At 53.0% G+C, this 14357-nt stretch overlaps 1 protein-coding gene across 4 annotated transcripts; it reads right to left on the bottom strand.

Moving 5' to 3' along the window:
- Positions 1-1738: 1738 nt before the first annotated feature.
- On the bottom strand, positions 1739-13343 carry TNNT1 (troponin T1, slow skeletal type). Of its 4 annotated transcripts, XM_059999974.1 has the most exons (12): positions 13188-13233; positions 12871-12900; positions 12603-12659; positions 11762-11783; positions 9149-9212; positions 8353-8469; positions 8062-8139; positions 5713-5826; positions 4854-4963; positions 2908-2998; positions 2737-2777; positions 1739-1878 (listed from the first exon to the last, which is right to left on the bottom strand). In XM_059999974.1, exons 6-12 carry the CDS (start codon positions 8449-8451, stop codon positions 1833-1835), a joined length of 579 nt encoding a protein of 192 aa, XP_059855957.1. In that variant the 5' UTR covers positions 8452-8469; positions 9149-9212; positions 11762-11783; positions 12603-12659; positions 12871-12900; positions 13188-13233; the 3' UTR covers positions 1739-1832. The 4 variants fall into 4 exon arrangements, with proteins under 4 accessions (XP_059855957.1, XP_059855958.1, XP_059855956.1 ...); XM_059999975.1 differs by lacking the exon at positions 12603-12659 and having other exon boundaries at positions 13188-13248; XM_059999973.1 differs by lacking the exons at positions 12603-12659; positions 12871-12900 and having other exon boundaries at positions 13188-13343.
- Positions 13344-14357: the final 1014 nt, after the last annotated feature.

The following is a 14357-nucleotide window of genomic DNA, read 5'->3' as shown; positions in this document are numbered from 1 at the left end:
AGGCACAGTTGGTCCTAGGCAGAGTCCCAAAGCACCCCAAGTCCCTGATAGAACCCCTGGGTCACATCGGGAAAGGAACCGAAGAGACGGGGTCCACAATGACAGCTCCCCCAGAGCCTTCACTGGTCCTCCCCGCTACTGACTGTCTCCTTGGGACGTGGAGCACGCTGGGAAATGTAGTCCGGGCTCTACATCCTCGCAAGCCATGCTGGGATTTGTAGTCCAGGGCGAGGAGATCGAACAGATGTGGAGAGTGAATTGCCTCATACATAGCACCATAAAGCATGAAATAATCCTTATGTTAAGCACTCTGCACTTAAATCCTCATTGGGAAAGAGGCAGGCACTTTTAGACCGGAACAAAGACCCATAAAAAGCGCAAACGTTTCAGCATAACGGCGCTGAAATCCAAACAGAAGCAAGATTCTTTTTTCCCAAGGGATGTCAGAGCAGCCCTACCCACTCTGAAGTCCCTGGGCTTGTGCAAAAATAATAATAATTATAATTATAATAAACTACAAATCCCGTGAGGCCTGGAGACCGTCGGGATGGACACAAAGGGGATAGCAGTCCCGGAGCCAGAAATCATATTGTGACCCATCTGTGACCTCACAGACGACGCAGAACAGAAAGGCGGGTGGCATCCCGGTTCCCAATGGCAGGTTTTTTTTGTTTGTTTGTTTTTGTTGTTTTTTCCGATGGCAGTTTTTTTTTTTTTTTTTAGGTTTATCCACTTTTGGCTTTCTGTTTTTGTTTTGTTTTGTTTTCAAGAGCCACAGTGCCTTTATTTAAGCATTTTTAAAAATTGAAGTACAGTTAATTTACAATGTTGTGTTAGTTTCAGGTGTACAGCAAAGTGACTCAGTTATTTTATATATATATATATTATTATTATTATTAAGATTCTTTTCTCCTATAGGTTATTACAATTGTTTTTTAGGCTACGCCCTGCAGCTTGTGGGATCTTAGTTCTCCAACCAGGGATCGAACCCAGGCCCCCGGCAGTGAAATCCTAACCACTGAACCACCCTATTACAAATTATTGAGTATAGTTCTCTGTGCTCTACAGTAGGTCCTTGTTGGTTATCTGTCTTATATATAGCAGTGTGATCAGTGGGTTTGTTTTTTTTTTTTAGTCTATTGACGAGGTTGTGCAACCATCACTACTGTCTAATTCCAGAACACTCCCATCACCCCCAAAAAGAAACACCATTCCTTTTAGCCATAACCCCTCATTCCTTCCTTCCCCTGAGGCCCTGGAGACCACCACGACTGTACTCCCTGCCTCCACGGATTTGCCTTCTAGAAATTTCCTATCAGTGGCATCACACAGTGCGTGGCCTTTTGTGTCTGGCTTCTTTAGTTATGATTTGGACACTCATCTACATTGTAGCCTGTGTCAGAGCCTCATTCGTTTTTATGGCTGAAGGATATTCCCTTGTATCCTTTCACCAGTGGACGGACGTTTGGGTTGTTTCCACCTCTTGGCTATCATGAGTAATGCTGCCAGGATTCCTGTACAAGTTTTTGTGAGGACAGAGATTTTCAGTTCTATTGGGGCAGAATTGCTGGGTCCTATGGTAACTCTACGTTTAACTTTTTGAGGGACCGCTGGAATATTTTCCAAAGCGGCAGCCCCATTTTACATTCCTGCCGGCTGTGTGTGAGGGTTCAACCTTACACATCACCGTCATGATTGTTGAAGATTCTAATAATAACAATCAAAGAACAGCAGGTGCTGCAGGGGGAGCATTTATTTCAAGCCACAGATGGGACACACACTCCAAGGGCTCCCGGGTGCCTGGAGGGGGGTAGGGGGCAGTGCCCAGATCCTCACTTCCAGCGGCCTCCAACGCGGCCCTTCCCGGCCCCCTTCCGGCTGTAGGAGAAGGAGGGGTGTCAGAAAGGAAGGCCTCCCTGACCAACCTCTGAGATGGGTCCCTGTCCTCAATTCAGGGAGTCCATCCCCGCAAATCCCCGCCCTCCCAGCCAGAGGAAGAGGCCGGCAAGTGCCTTCTCATTGGGTTCACTGCCCGGTGGCGTGATTAGTGGTCACAGGCCCACAGGCGGGCAGGAGTTGATGTCAGCGGGTGAGCTCAGGATGTTCATATGGGCACTGATAAATATTTATGGGTACAGGGATGGGGGAAGGAAAGGGTGAGTGACTGAGAGAGGGTCGGGGAGGCTGGGGTGAAAGAGACAGAAAGATGGAAAGTGAGATGGAGAGAGAAGATGAACAGAAGGCAGAGGGGAGGGAGGGAGGGAAGGAGACACAGGGGAGACAGAACAAGAAACAGAGGAAAAGCCGGGCTTCTCAACCTCAGCACCAGCGACATTCCGGGGCCGGATCATTCTGCGGTGAGGGCTGTCCTGTGCGTTGTAGGACGTGGAACAGCAGCCCTGGGCTCCACCCACCAGGTGCCAGTAGCATCCCCCTCCCCAAACAGGTTCGAGACATCCCCTGATGTCCCCGGGGTCGGAGGCAAGGTCACCCCCGCCCCGAGAACCAGTGATTTCGAGGGACATAGAAACAGGGATCGAGACCCCAGAAGAGAGCTGGAGGGTGGAGAGGAAAGGACACATTATGAGACCGTCCCAGAGAAAGAGGGATAAAGACAGAGCCCCCAAGAAGGGGTGGAGAACTGAAACTCAGAGGAAGGGACAGCCAGAGGAAAGGAAAGAGAGGCCCCAGGGGTCAGATGGAGGGTGTGGGGCTCAGGGCCGGGTTCACACTTACAACTTCTGGGCGTGGCTGATGCGATTGTAGAGAACATTGATCTGCAGAGACAGGAGGGAGATTCGGGCACTGCCGGAGGGACAGGCCCGCTCACCGCCTACCCAGCCCCAGCCCAGCCCCCCACCCGGCCATCCCCAGCCCAGCCTGGCCTCCAGCAGAGATGGGTCTCACCTCATATTTCTGCTGCTTCATCTTCTCCATCAGGTCAAACTTCTCGGACTCCAACTGGTGGATCCAGTCCGACAGTTCCTGGGCCTTCTCCCTGGCAGGGCAGAAGGGCTGTCATGGAAGGGAGCCAGGCCAGGCCACGAGCCCAGAGAGGTTGAGGGAATTGTTCAAAGCCACACAGCGAGTCTCTGAGTTCGACATTATTGGTGCTATTTTGTTAATATTTGAGGCCACGGTATTCAAAGTGAATTGCAGCAAGGGGTTTTAAAATCTCTGCCCACTTCTCCATATCCAGAACAGAGAGCTCACCTTTCTCTAAGGGAGAATGAGCATGGTTAAGGGCCTAGGCCCTGGAGTCAGAAAGCCTTGGTTCAAATACCAGCTATGGACTACCGATGTCTTCTATGTGAGAAAACAAACCTCTATAGTTTAGGCTGCTATAGTCAGATCTCAGTTATTAGAGGCCAAACGTATTCCGAACTGTTAAAAATCTACTGCCTTGAACTGTTATAGAATGAGAGAATAGGTAGAAAATACCTGGCACGTGCTAAACACTCGACAAAGCTAGTTGTTACCATTCTTTTTATTCTTACTAGCAGTCTTTGTTGTCTTTTGCCAGCTAATGGTCTTCAAAGGCTGTCTCTTCCATGGTGTGTTTTCCTTTAAAATTTTAGAGACCATCATATGCCCTCTATCTAATAAATAAAACTGAAATAACTTGAGATCCTCAAAAAATATTAGTAGATCCACATTATGAGTGGACGTGTGGTGAGGGAAGGAAAGAGGAGGAAGAAGGAACTTTCGCGACATGTTCCTTAGTGCAAGGCCCTGTGATAACGTGACTGGGGAAGGACGGCACATCGCCAGTGCTGGGCTGGAGCCAAATCCGCGCATCCTTGCCCGACTCCGACTCCGAGTGCACAGTTCTCACGCTGGTAGTTTGACATCAGCATGGTGGGAGTATTTACACCGTGGAAATGAGCAAATGCTAAGATGTGGACTTTTAGGCCCTGGAGATCCACTTGGTAAACATTTACCATCACACCACTTTGTGAAAGAGTGATGAAGAGCACAGACTACCGCACCAGACTGCCTGGGTTCAAATCCCCACTCTCCCACTTGCAAGGTGTGCAACCCTGGGAAGTTTACTTAACCTCTCTGTGCCTAGGGTTGCTCTTTCTGTTTTTGTTTTTTAATGTTCCAGTTGCTTGAGGGTGTCTACCTCATAGGGTTGTATGCTGTCATACTGACCCTTCACTGCTCTGTGATGTAGATTTCATCATCATTGCCTCATTTTACCAGTGAGGTAAGCAAGGCTCACAGAAGGTAAACCCCGTGCCTCAGATCACCCAGCTGTAAGTGGTGAAGCCGGCACTGAGCCACTGGCAAGTGGTTTCAGATGCTGAGCTCCAAACCCCATCACTGTGCTGCCTATGAGGTGGTGGATGTTTCTGACTTTAAACTCTGTGCCTGGGCCAGATAATGTCAAGACGCAGGCGAGGGCCCTGAAGGGAAGACCCTCCCTGGCCTCCCCTCAGGTGGCTTTACCACGTGATGCAGGCTGTGCAGACAGTGAGCTGTGAAGGACAAGATAGAGCCCCACCCAGAAGAGATGTGGCTGGAAAACTGTTGCCAGTGCATCTGGCTTTAATTCACGTAAAAGATGGGGCCCATTCAGAGCTCCCAGGGGCCATCAAAACACCATCATCTTCTAAATTTAGGTCAGATCTGTTGTCTGGCTTCCGTATTATCACCCAGACTCTACAGGTCTCGGCACCCACAAAACGTGGGGCCTATATCAGTGAAACATTCCACAGGGGAGTCTACAGGGGCCCAGAGAGGGAGAGACACTTGCCCAAAGGCACACAGCACCAGGGCTTCCGCCCACTCGGATCTGGGTCAGGCGTCCCCTTATCTGCCTGTCTCATACCCAGGACCCTCCCACCTACCGGAGCTGTTCTTCTCCCATGTGGTCGATGTTCAGAGGCTTTTTACGCTCCGACAAGATGCGCAGTTTCATCTCACGCCCTGTCTGGCGCTTACCCCGCTTCTGTTCTGCCTGACGGTTGAAAAGGACATGGTGAACTAGGGGATGGGTCCACCGGATGGCTCCACACATCAGCACCCAGGGTCCAGGCCCCGAGCCCTCCTCACTCAGACCCAGGGGTCCGGGCCCCCAGCCCCTCCCCCCTCAGACCCAGGGGTCCAGGCCCCCAGCCCCTCCTCCCTCAGACCCAGGAGTCCAGCCCCCAGCCCCTCCCCCCTCAGACCCAGGGGTCCAGCCCCCAGACCCCTCCTCCCTCAGACCCAGGAGTCCAGTCCCCAGCCCCTCCCCCCTCAGACCCAGGGGTCCAGGCCCCCAGCCCCTCCTCCCTCAGACCCAGAAGTCCAGCCCCCAGCCCCTCCCCCCTCAGACCCAGGGGTCCAGCCCCCAGACCCCTCCTCCCTCAGACCCAGGAGTCCAGTCCCCAGCCCCTCCTCCCTCAGACCCAGGGGTCCGGGCCCCCAACGCCTCGCCCCATTCAGACCCAGGGGTCCGGGCCACCAGCCCCTCCCCCCCGCAGACCCAGGAGTCCTGCCCCTATTTCCTCCCAGTTCAGACTCAGGGGTCCGGGCCCCAGCCCACTCCTCCCTCAGCCCAGAACCCCAGCCCCTCTCCCCAGAGACCCAGGGGTCCAGGCCTCAGTGCTTCCCCCGTCCGACCCAGGGGTCCGGGCCCCCAGCCCCTCCTCCCACATCTTTGGGAGACCAGTCCTTTGCGTACCACACTACCCGTTCCCTGTTCAGGCCCTAGCAGGCTGAACTCACCTTGACCAGGTAACCCCCAAAATGGGCCCCCATGTTGGACAGAACCTTCTTCTTTTTGGCGTCATCCTCAGCTCGCTTCTTGGCCTCTTCCTCTTCCTTCCGCATCTTCTCCTCCTGTGGGAAGAAAGGGGTTAATTCCTGGGCCTCCCTCCAGCACCCTGGACTGAGAGGGGAGGGGGTCTGAGATGGGCACGTGGGAGGGGGCCCTCTTCTGCACTGAGTGAAGCAGGGATCAATCAGACCCAAGCATAAAACAAGGTCAATATCAGAACAGGCAAGGATGCTGACGGTCCCCTCCTCACCTTTCCAGGCCCGGCTGTGTGACCACCTGCAAGTCCTTCCTCCTCTTTGAGACTTTATATACCACCCCCAAGGAAAATATTAAACTAGTGGAGGGACGTGCTTGCTTTTTTCTGCATGCTCCAGCCTGAAATGGCCAATGGTGATCTTTGCTGTGTGACCTCAGTGCAGGCACGTACCCTCTCTGGGACTTACTCTTCCTTAGTCTCATGAGAGGAGAATGACTGTCCTCAGAGGGTCATGGAAGGTAACTTGTGATGGGAGTCGGGGGGCTTGGGGCAGTAAAGAGGCTCTTGGCCTTGGGCCTGAGGAAGAGGTTCTAGAATGCCTTCACTAAGGCATTACCACATCCAGAAAGTCTGCACTGCATGTTCCAGAATTAGTGGCTTGTCCAGACCAAAGCCCCATCCCCACTGGAGAGGCAGGTGAGATGGGCATGATGGTATTTCACTTGCCCAGGATTCCCCACCTGAATTAATTTCCTCTCGCTGCTGTAATTTGCAAACAGAGTGGCTTAAAACAATGAAAGTTTATCAGCTTATAGTTCTGCAGGTCAAAAGTCTGAAATGGGTCTCATGAGCTAAGTCAAGGTATGGACAGGGTTGGGTCCTTCTGGAGGCATTAGGGGAGATTCACTCCCTTTGCTCTTCCAGCTTCTAGGGGCCGCCTGCATCCCTTGGCTCAGGGCCACTTCCCCCATCTTCAAAGGTCCTCCCTTGTTTACGGATCCTTGTGATAACACTGGGCTCACCCAGGAAATCCAGGAGAATCTCCTGATCTCAAGATCTTTAACTTAATCATACCTACAAAGTCCCTTTTGCCAGGCAGGTTCCCATATTCATAGTCTCTGGGAACTAGGATGTGGACATCTTTGGGAGACCAGTCCTTTGCGTACCACACCACCCATTTCCTGTTCTTTAAAAGTGGTTTCAGGGGGCTTCCCTGGTGGCACAGTGGTTAAGAATCCACCTGCCAATGCAGGGGACACAGGTTCGAGCCCTGGTCTGGGAAGATCCCACATGTCATGGAGCAACTAAGCCCGTGCGCCACAACTACTGAGCCTGTGCTCTGGAGCCCGCGAGCCACAGCTACTGAGCCTGCATGCCACAACTAGTGAAGCCCACATGTCTAGAGCCCGTGCTCTGAAACAAGAGAAGCCACCGCAATGAGAAGCCCGCGCACCGCAACGAAGAGTAGCCCCCGCTCGCTGCAACTAGAGAAATCCCGCGCCAGCAGCAACGAAGACCCAACGCAGCTAAAAATAAATAAATAAACAAATAAATAAATAAATAAAGTGGTTTGAGGGACTTTGCTGGTGGTCCAGTGGTTAGGACTCTGTGAGGGGGCATGGGTTCAATCCCTGGTCGGGGAACTAAGATCCCACGTGCCGCGCAGCATGGCAAAACAACAAAAACAAAAAAAAGTGGTTTGAGTGAGCCACTCCTGATGCCAAGTCAGGTCATGTTTTCAAGGGTTAAACCAATGGGAGCATTCTAGCCACTCTCTCCCAACTAGCCAGTGATTCACTCCACAGTGGACAGGTGAACAATTTGAAAACATCCCAGGATTTGTGCAGGAGACAGAGAAAAGAGGAGTTTAAGCCAGAGCTGCTGGTGGCCGTTTGCCACCCCTGCCTGGGAACCATCTGGTTTGCCTGGGATTGATGGGATGCAGGATTTTCAGGGCTCAGACCAGGAAGGTGCCAGGCAAACCAGGATGAGTTGCTCACCCTCCTGGACACACTGTCCACAGAAATATTGGCCAAGATGGGAAGATAAAAGCTGGGTCTTTGTGATATTATTTGAGTCCCTTGATCCAGCCATGCCTGAAGCAAGCAATGCCCTAGACCTTTTAGTTACATGAGCCAATAAAGTTCTCTTTCTGCTAAGTTCAGTTTGGGTTGGAGTTTCTGTCCCTTCCAACAGAAAGACCCTTGAATAATACAGCATGAGGACTGTTATGGGATCACAGAGAATGTCATGAGTGGAAAATTGCAGTGTCCAGCTGAGAAAGTAACATTTGGGCTCTGGGAGGAGGGGAAACACCCACCACCAGCTTAGCCTGACGCTCGCGCTCCTTCTCGGTTCTGAAGCGCTGTTGCTCAGCTCTCTCCGCCCGGCGCCGCTCCTGGGGGAGAGAGAAGAATGAGGGGGTGCAGGGACAACCACGCACCCCCTTTATCACTTCCCAGGGTAGGTCAAGAGTGGTGATGGACATCAACTTGGGTACTTTCCCAAAAGTTTCAGCCTTGGGTCTGTAGTGGACGGGAACGTATCTCCCAAGGCCCAAAGGATGTAAGGAGGGAGAAGAATTTGGGGAACCCCACCTCCCTTGACTCACAATACGCTCTTTTAGCGCCACGAGCTCCTCTTCCTCTTTCTTCCGCTGTTCAAAATGCACATCAATGAGCGTCTGCAGCTCCAGCAGATCTTTTTCCATGCGCTTCCGGTGGATGTCCTAGGGGACAGAGGGTGGGAGCACGGTCATTCCCCAGGTGGTGCCCCAAGAGGGTGCCAACCTCTCAGCACTTCTGAGAAGCATCAGGAGGGGGAGCCCTTTGCAGCAAGAATTGGTGCGGTTGGGCTTCCCTGGTGGCGCAATGGTTAAGGATCCGCCTGCCAATGCAGGGCACACATGTTTGAGCCCTAGTCTGGGAAGATACCACATGCCACAGAGCAACTAAGCCCGTGCGCCACAACTACTGAGCCTGCACTCTGGAGCCCGCGAGCCACAACTCCTGAAGCCCGTGCGCCTAGAGCCCGTGCGCCGCAACAAGAGAAGCCACTGCAATGAGAAGCCTGCGCACCGCAACGAAGAGTAGCCCCCGCTCGCTCTGCAACGAGAGAAAGCCCGCGCGGAGCAACGGAGACCCAACGCAGGCAAAAATAAATTAAAAAAAAAAAAAAAAGAATTGGTGGGGTTGACAGCTGGGACAGACGTCTGCCATGCACTGTGTTTCCAGCAGATGGCAGCAAAGCATCGTATTCTGACACTAAACTAAGGGGCTGCCAAGACACAATTCCAAAAGAAGCGGGTAGGAAACAAACAAAAAACAGTGGTTAGGGAGAGGCACCTCTTCCTAATTTGCACCCTATAGGCTAGCAGCCCCTCCTGGGATGGGATGTCTGTTACTTACATCGAAGTCCACACGTTCCCCCTCTGGGATCTTTGGGGGGATCAGCGGAGGTACCACGGGCCGGCTGAGTGGACAGAAGAGAAGAAACACTGAGTAGTCTGACCTCCCTGCTGAATGTAAAATATTTTACTAATAACGTTTTATATGGATTGATGTTGAAATTCTGAGATTTTGGCTATGACAGGTTGAGTAAAATACGCTATTGGGATTGATTTGACCTGTTTGGGTTTACTTCTTAAAAGGCTGCTAGTAAAAAAAAAAGTGTTTCTTATTACATATGTGGCTTGCATTGTATTTGTATTGGGTGGTGCTCCTTTGGGGGACTGCCCTGGGCACTCCCACTTCTTGGAATTTTCTCTTCCTTTGGTTTCTTTCTTTCTTTCTTACTTTCTTTTTTAAGCTGGAGAATTTATTTTTATTCTTGCAGTTTTATACTAGGAAGTCAACATTTTTTAATAATTCATTGTTCACAATTGATTTATAAGAAACTTGAATCCTTAAATTGTACATCAGTATCCTGTGACTCCAAACCTTATTTATCACTCTCCTTCCAGTCTGAAGAAAATGATCATGTAATTTATTAACTTGCACAGACAGCACAGTCCCACTGACATAACATTTGGTTTGAAGTCCTACACTCATATGAAAATTAAGAAGAGCCAGTATCAAACTGGCCTGAAACCTGATTGTGTTCCTGGCTCAAGATACCTGTAGTAAATTTATAAGTCCACACTAAGACACAAAAATAAACTAGGGTGTGTATATCGTATAAAAAAACTTTTCACAGTAGAGTAAAAATAACATTAAAATGTTACAGAATTTCAATCATATTACAGTGTTTTAATCAATTAGCTTTCAAATTGCCTGATTAATTGAATTAAATGCAAATAACTTGTACGGGATTTTTTTTTATGTTTGCCCAGCATTTCAAAATGGTTATGGAATATAACTTTTTTTTTTTTTTTTTTCCGGTACGCGGGCCTCTCACTGCCGTGGCCTCTCCCATTGCGGAGCACAGGCTCCGGACGCGCAGGCTCAGCGGCCATGGCTCACGAGCCCAGCCACTCCGCGGCATGTGGGATCTTCCCGGACCGGGGCACGAACCCGTGTCCCCTGCATCGGCAGGCAGACTCTCAACCACTGTGCCACCAGGGAAACCCGGAATATAACTTTTAAAATGTCAAAATACGCTCTACATATTGCACTTTTCTGCTAGGCTGGGCTAGTATCCTCCATGGCAAGATACCAAAACTATTGAATAAAATACACTTTAAAATCAATAGCTATTTTATTAATTTCCTTGAAATTATCATCATCATTACCAAAACCTTCCAGGATTTTGTAAGATTTGATTTCTTAAATACAGCTTTAAAGTTTAACTTAAGGAATGAAAAAATCCCTCATATATTTGACTCTTTATTTCCTTTTTTGGTCATTCAATGATCAAAGAGAATTTTAAACAAATTATGCTTCATCTTTCCTGGCTTAATAAAAAGCAACAATTTCTATTAACCAAATTAAGAGAGCTTTGCCCTTTGATTCATTCGTGGGACACTCTTGTGATTAATGTCATTCACTCCTGTGACTTCGATTATCATCAATAACCGAGGATTCACCAACTCTGTCTCCAGCCCAGACTCTCTCCCAAACCCCAGACTCCAGTAAACAGATGCTTCCTGAACATTTCCTGCCTTTGCACACACCCTGCCCCAACTGAGCTCATCAACCTGTGGGTCTCTCAGTCTGTGGCCCCTTTCTACCCTATGCCCTCTGCTCCAGCTTAGGCCTTTTCCCCTTGAAAACTCACCACATCCTACAGTTCCCTGGCCATGTCATGTGCCTTTGTGCCCCCGGGCCTTTGCACACTCTGTTTGCTCTGCCCTACAATGCCCTTCCCCTGATATACTCCACCCCTGAGACCTTCCCTCCTCCAACAAGCTTTCCCTGACACTGGAAGCACACCTGTGCTTTCATGTGCCCCTGTGCTCTCAGCCAGATCTGATCCTCGGCCCCCTCTGCTCAGAACCCTTCCATGGCTCCCCGGTGTCCCAGAGAATTTCTGCATCTCATGCTCAATTGCTGCCTCCTTGCATCTCCAAGCTTTGTCCCCAGTGTCACACCCTCCAGGGTGAGCTCTCACAGTCTTCCCTGGTCTGCCTAGTTTGGATCTTTCTCATCAGAATGACCTGTGTCTGCATCTGTTCCCTGAAACACTGGCCAAGATCCAGCTACTGGACCTCGCACACACCACTCCGCTGCGTCATCTACAATCTCCCCTCCACTTCCTTCAGCTAGCAAACTCTCCCGCCCTCAGGACTCGGCGTCACCTCCCCTGGGAAGCCTTCCTTGATATTCTAGGGCACAGATAGGGTCCTCTTCTGCACTACCGTTGCTGTATCTGGGTCTGTTACACCAACAGGACAGCAAGAGTCTGACTCTTGCCAAACACAGTGGGAAGTTCACCAGAAATGTTTGTGGAAAGGAGGAGTCACTGTCCTTTTCTATGTTTCCATTTCCCCACTCTCCTTCTCTGCCTTTCTTGCAGCCTATCTCTGGAGGTGGGTGATATATTTAAGAGGACATGATTGGGAGCCCCACCCCCCAGGATCTCACCTTGGTTTGGGGCGCTCCTCTTCTGGTGGAGGGATACAAAAAGATAATTAGCAAGAGTTCGTGGGGTGGGCATGACACATCCAAAGGAGGGGCCCGCCTCCAAGCCTTGGTCCCCACAAGCCCAGTTCCCTTCTCCTGCAGCTCTGGGGGAAGGGTATGGGGGGGGAAGAGGATAAGGGAAATCGGGGTGGCCATAAAGGAGGGAGAGGGTCACATGCATCAGATATACATTCAGAACTGGTGTGGGGATCCCCCTCCCATTTCTCTGGGAACCCAGGTGTCCAAACCGCCAGACCATAAGGAGAAAAAACAAACAAACCCTCAGACCCTCGTTCTACATACCCAGAGCTCCTGCCCTCCATCAAGATCTAGCAGTGCAGGGAGGCCCCAAGCCCCCTCTTCACTCGGTGACCCGGGAGTTGTGTCCCCAGCCCCCTCCCCCTTGGGGACAGAGGAATACAGACTCCCACTGCTAGTCCCTTCTACAACCCACGCCCCAACCTTTGAATGTATATGAAGGAGACAAGTAACAGACAGGCGAAGATGAGGGGGGAGGCGTGCCTCTCCGCAAACATCCAACCCTTCTATAAGTATTCCTCCAGACTGGGGAAGAAGGCTTGGGTGTTGGTCCCTTTAAGAAGGAAGGGAACGGGTTAAAGCCATTGCGAGGCTGTTTCCCTTCTTGGCCACTGGAGAGCGCGAGAGCTCTCCGGGGCTTAAAGGACCGGGCCTGGGACGGGTTACGGGGACGGGTTACGGGAGCGGGGAGGGAGTCATCGTGGAGGTCTGGGCCCTGAGGACCCCCGAAATCGGCCTCAGGAAGCGAAGCAGCCGCGGTTACCTCGGTCAGCCAACGGCTCCGGCTCCTCGGGGGCTGGGGAGGGGGCGGGAGGAGAAGCTAGGTTTGGGGAGCCGGGGGAGGGGAGCAGCCATGCCCGGATGCGGGAAGGGGAGAGAGGGGAGAGAGGGGAGAGGCTGTTAAAGGAGCTGAGGCCGAGACCATCGAGATCCCCGCCCCCGCCCAGCCTGCACCCGGGGACTAGCGTCCCCACCGCACCAGCCCCCCGGTGCCGCGTCCCGCTCCAGACCTGCGGAGTCCAGGGCCTCACCTTCCTCCTCCTCCTCAGCAGCCTCCTCTTCTGGAAGGGGTGGGGGAGACAAGAGGAGGCGTGAGGAGCCCGGGGTGGGGGGGACGGCAGGGGCTTCAGATGGGGGGAAGAGTGCGTGAGTGCTCAGAGACCCGCGTTCAGGTTCGAGTCTCATCTAGATGGGGGGACCCCTCTGGGCCTCAGCTGCAAGTGGGCCCACTGAGCTTTTCCCACGGGCTGTGCGGACCAGGAGGGTGGGCGTAGGGCAGGGTGGGCTAAGATGCGCCAAGGTGTCCCCACCTCCCCTCCCCCCCAAGGCCATCCCACTCTCCACTCACCTTCAGGCTGCTCCCTGAGGACCCGGGAGGGAAGGAAAGAGGGAGGGGGAGAGTTAGGCGCCTTGGAGGTGGGAGGTGTCTCCACCGCTCCAGGGCCCCAGCCCGCCTGCCAGCATCACTCACTCCTCATATTCCTGCTCTTCGGCGTCCGACATCCTGGTGTCCTGCTGCAACCTATGAAAAGCAGAGAACAGGCGGAGTGGGGTGGGGTCCAGAGGAGGAGGGGCTGGGGGCCTGGATCCTGGGTCTGAGGCGGGAGGGGCTGGGGGCCTGGATCCTGGGTCTGAGGAAGGAGGGGCGGGGCGTCTGGACCCCTGGGTCTGAGGGAGGAGGGGCCGGGGGCCTGGAGTCCTGGGTCTGAGCGGGGAGGGGCCGGGGGCCTGTACCCCTGGGTCTGAGGGAGGAGGGGCTGAGGGCCTGGAGTCCTGGGTCTGAGGGAGGAGGGGCTGGGGGCCTGGATCCTGGGTCTGAGGGGGGAGGCGCCAGGGGCCTGGACCCCTGGGTCTGAGGGGGGAGGGGCTGGGGGTCTGGACCCCTGGGTCTGAGGGGGGAGGGGCTGGGGGCCTGGATCCTGGGTCTGAGGGAGGAGGGGCTGGATCCTGGGTCTGAGGAAGGAGGGGCTGGGGGTCTGGATCCTGGGTCTGAGGGGGGAGGCGCCAGGGGCCTGGACCCCTGGGTCTGAGGGGGGAGGGGCTGGGGGTCTGGACCCCTGGGTCTGAGGGGGCAGGGGCTGGGGGTCTGGACCCCTGGGTCTGAGGGAGGAGAGGCTGGGGACCTCCAACTAAAGACTCCTAAACCGAGGGTGAAGGCAGCGCATTGGGAGATACGGTCCGGGCAGAGCCCCAAGGCTGCAGCCCCCGCCCCCTGACCACAGCTGTCGCCTTTTGTCTTATGACAAGTCCGTAGGAACCTGATCTGAGTAGGCATTAGGAGGAGGTATTTGGGAAGGGACAGTGGTCCGAAGACAATAGCTGCCCCACCCCCAGGGTCTATTTTGGGGGATGTCGTAGAGGGTGACACCGAGGACATCTCTTGAGAAGTACTCGTGGAGGGGGGGTTCTAGGAGCATTCATCATACCCGCTGCCCTCTCCCACCCCAGGTCCCCTCCCCTTTGGCTGGTCATCTGCCCACCTGTCGCCTCCTTTCACCTTCACCCACTGCCATGGAGG

The sequence above is a fragment of the Delphinus delphis genome, chromosome 20, assembly GCF_949987515.2.
Source record: "Delphinus delphis chromosome 20, mDelDel1.2, whole genome shotgun sequence".
NCBI lineage: Eukaryota > Metazoa > Chordata > Mammalia > Artiodactyla > Delphinidae > Delphinus > Delphinus delphis.
Note: the sequence above shows the minus strand (reverse complement) of the source record. Positions and strands in the feature narration are given on the sequence as shown.

What these genes read in the sequence shown, in the direction of transcription:
- TNNT1 (XM_059999973.1), bottom strand. Translation starts at nt 8,451, where the DNA reads ATGGAAAAAGATCTGCTGGAGCTGCAGACGCTCATTGATGTGCATTTT. An exon ending in TTGGGGGTTACCTGGTCAAG is followed by an intron (nt 4,964 to 5,712) that starts GTGAGTTCAGCC and finishes TTCAACCGTCAG; the next exon opens with GCAGAACAGAAGCGGGGTAA. An exon ending in ATCAGCCACGCCCAGAAGTT is followed by an intron (nt 1,879 to 2,736) that starts GTAAGTGTGAAC and finishes CTTCTCCTACAG; the next exon opens with CCGGAAGGGGGCCGGGAAGG.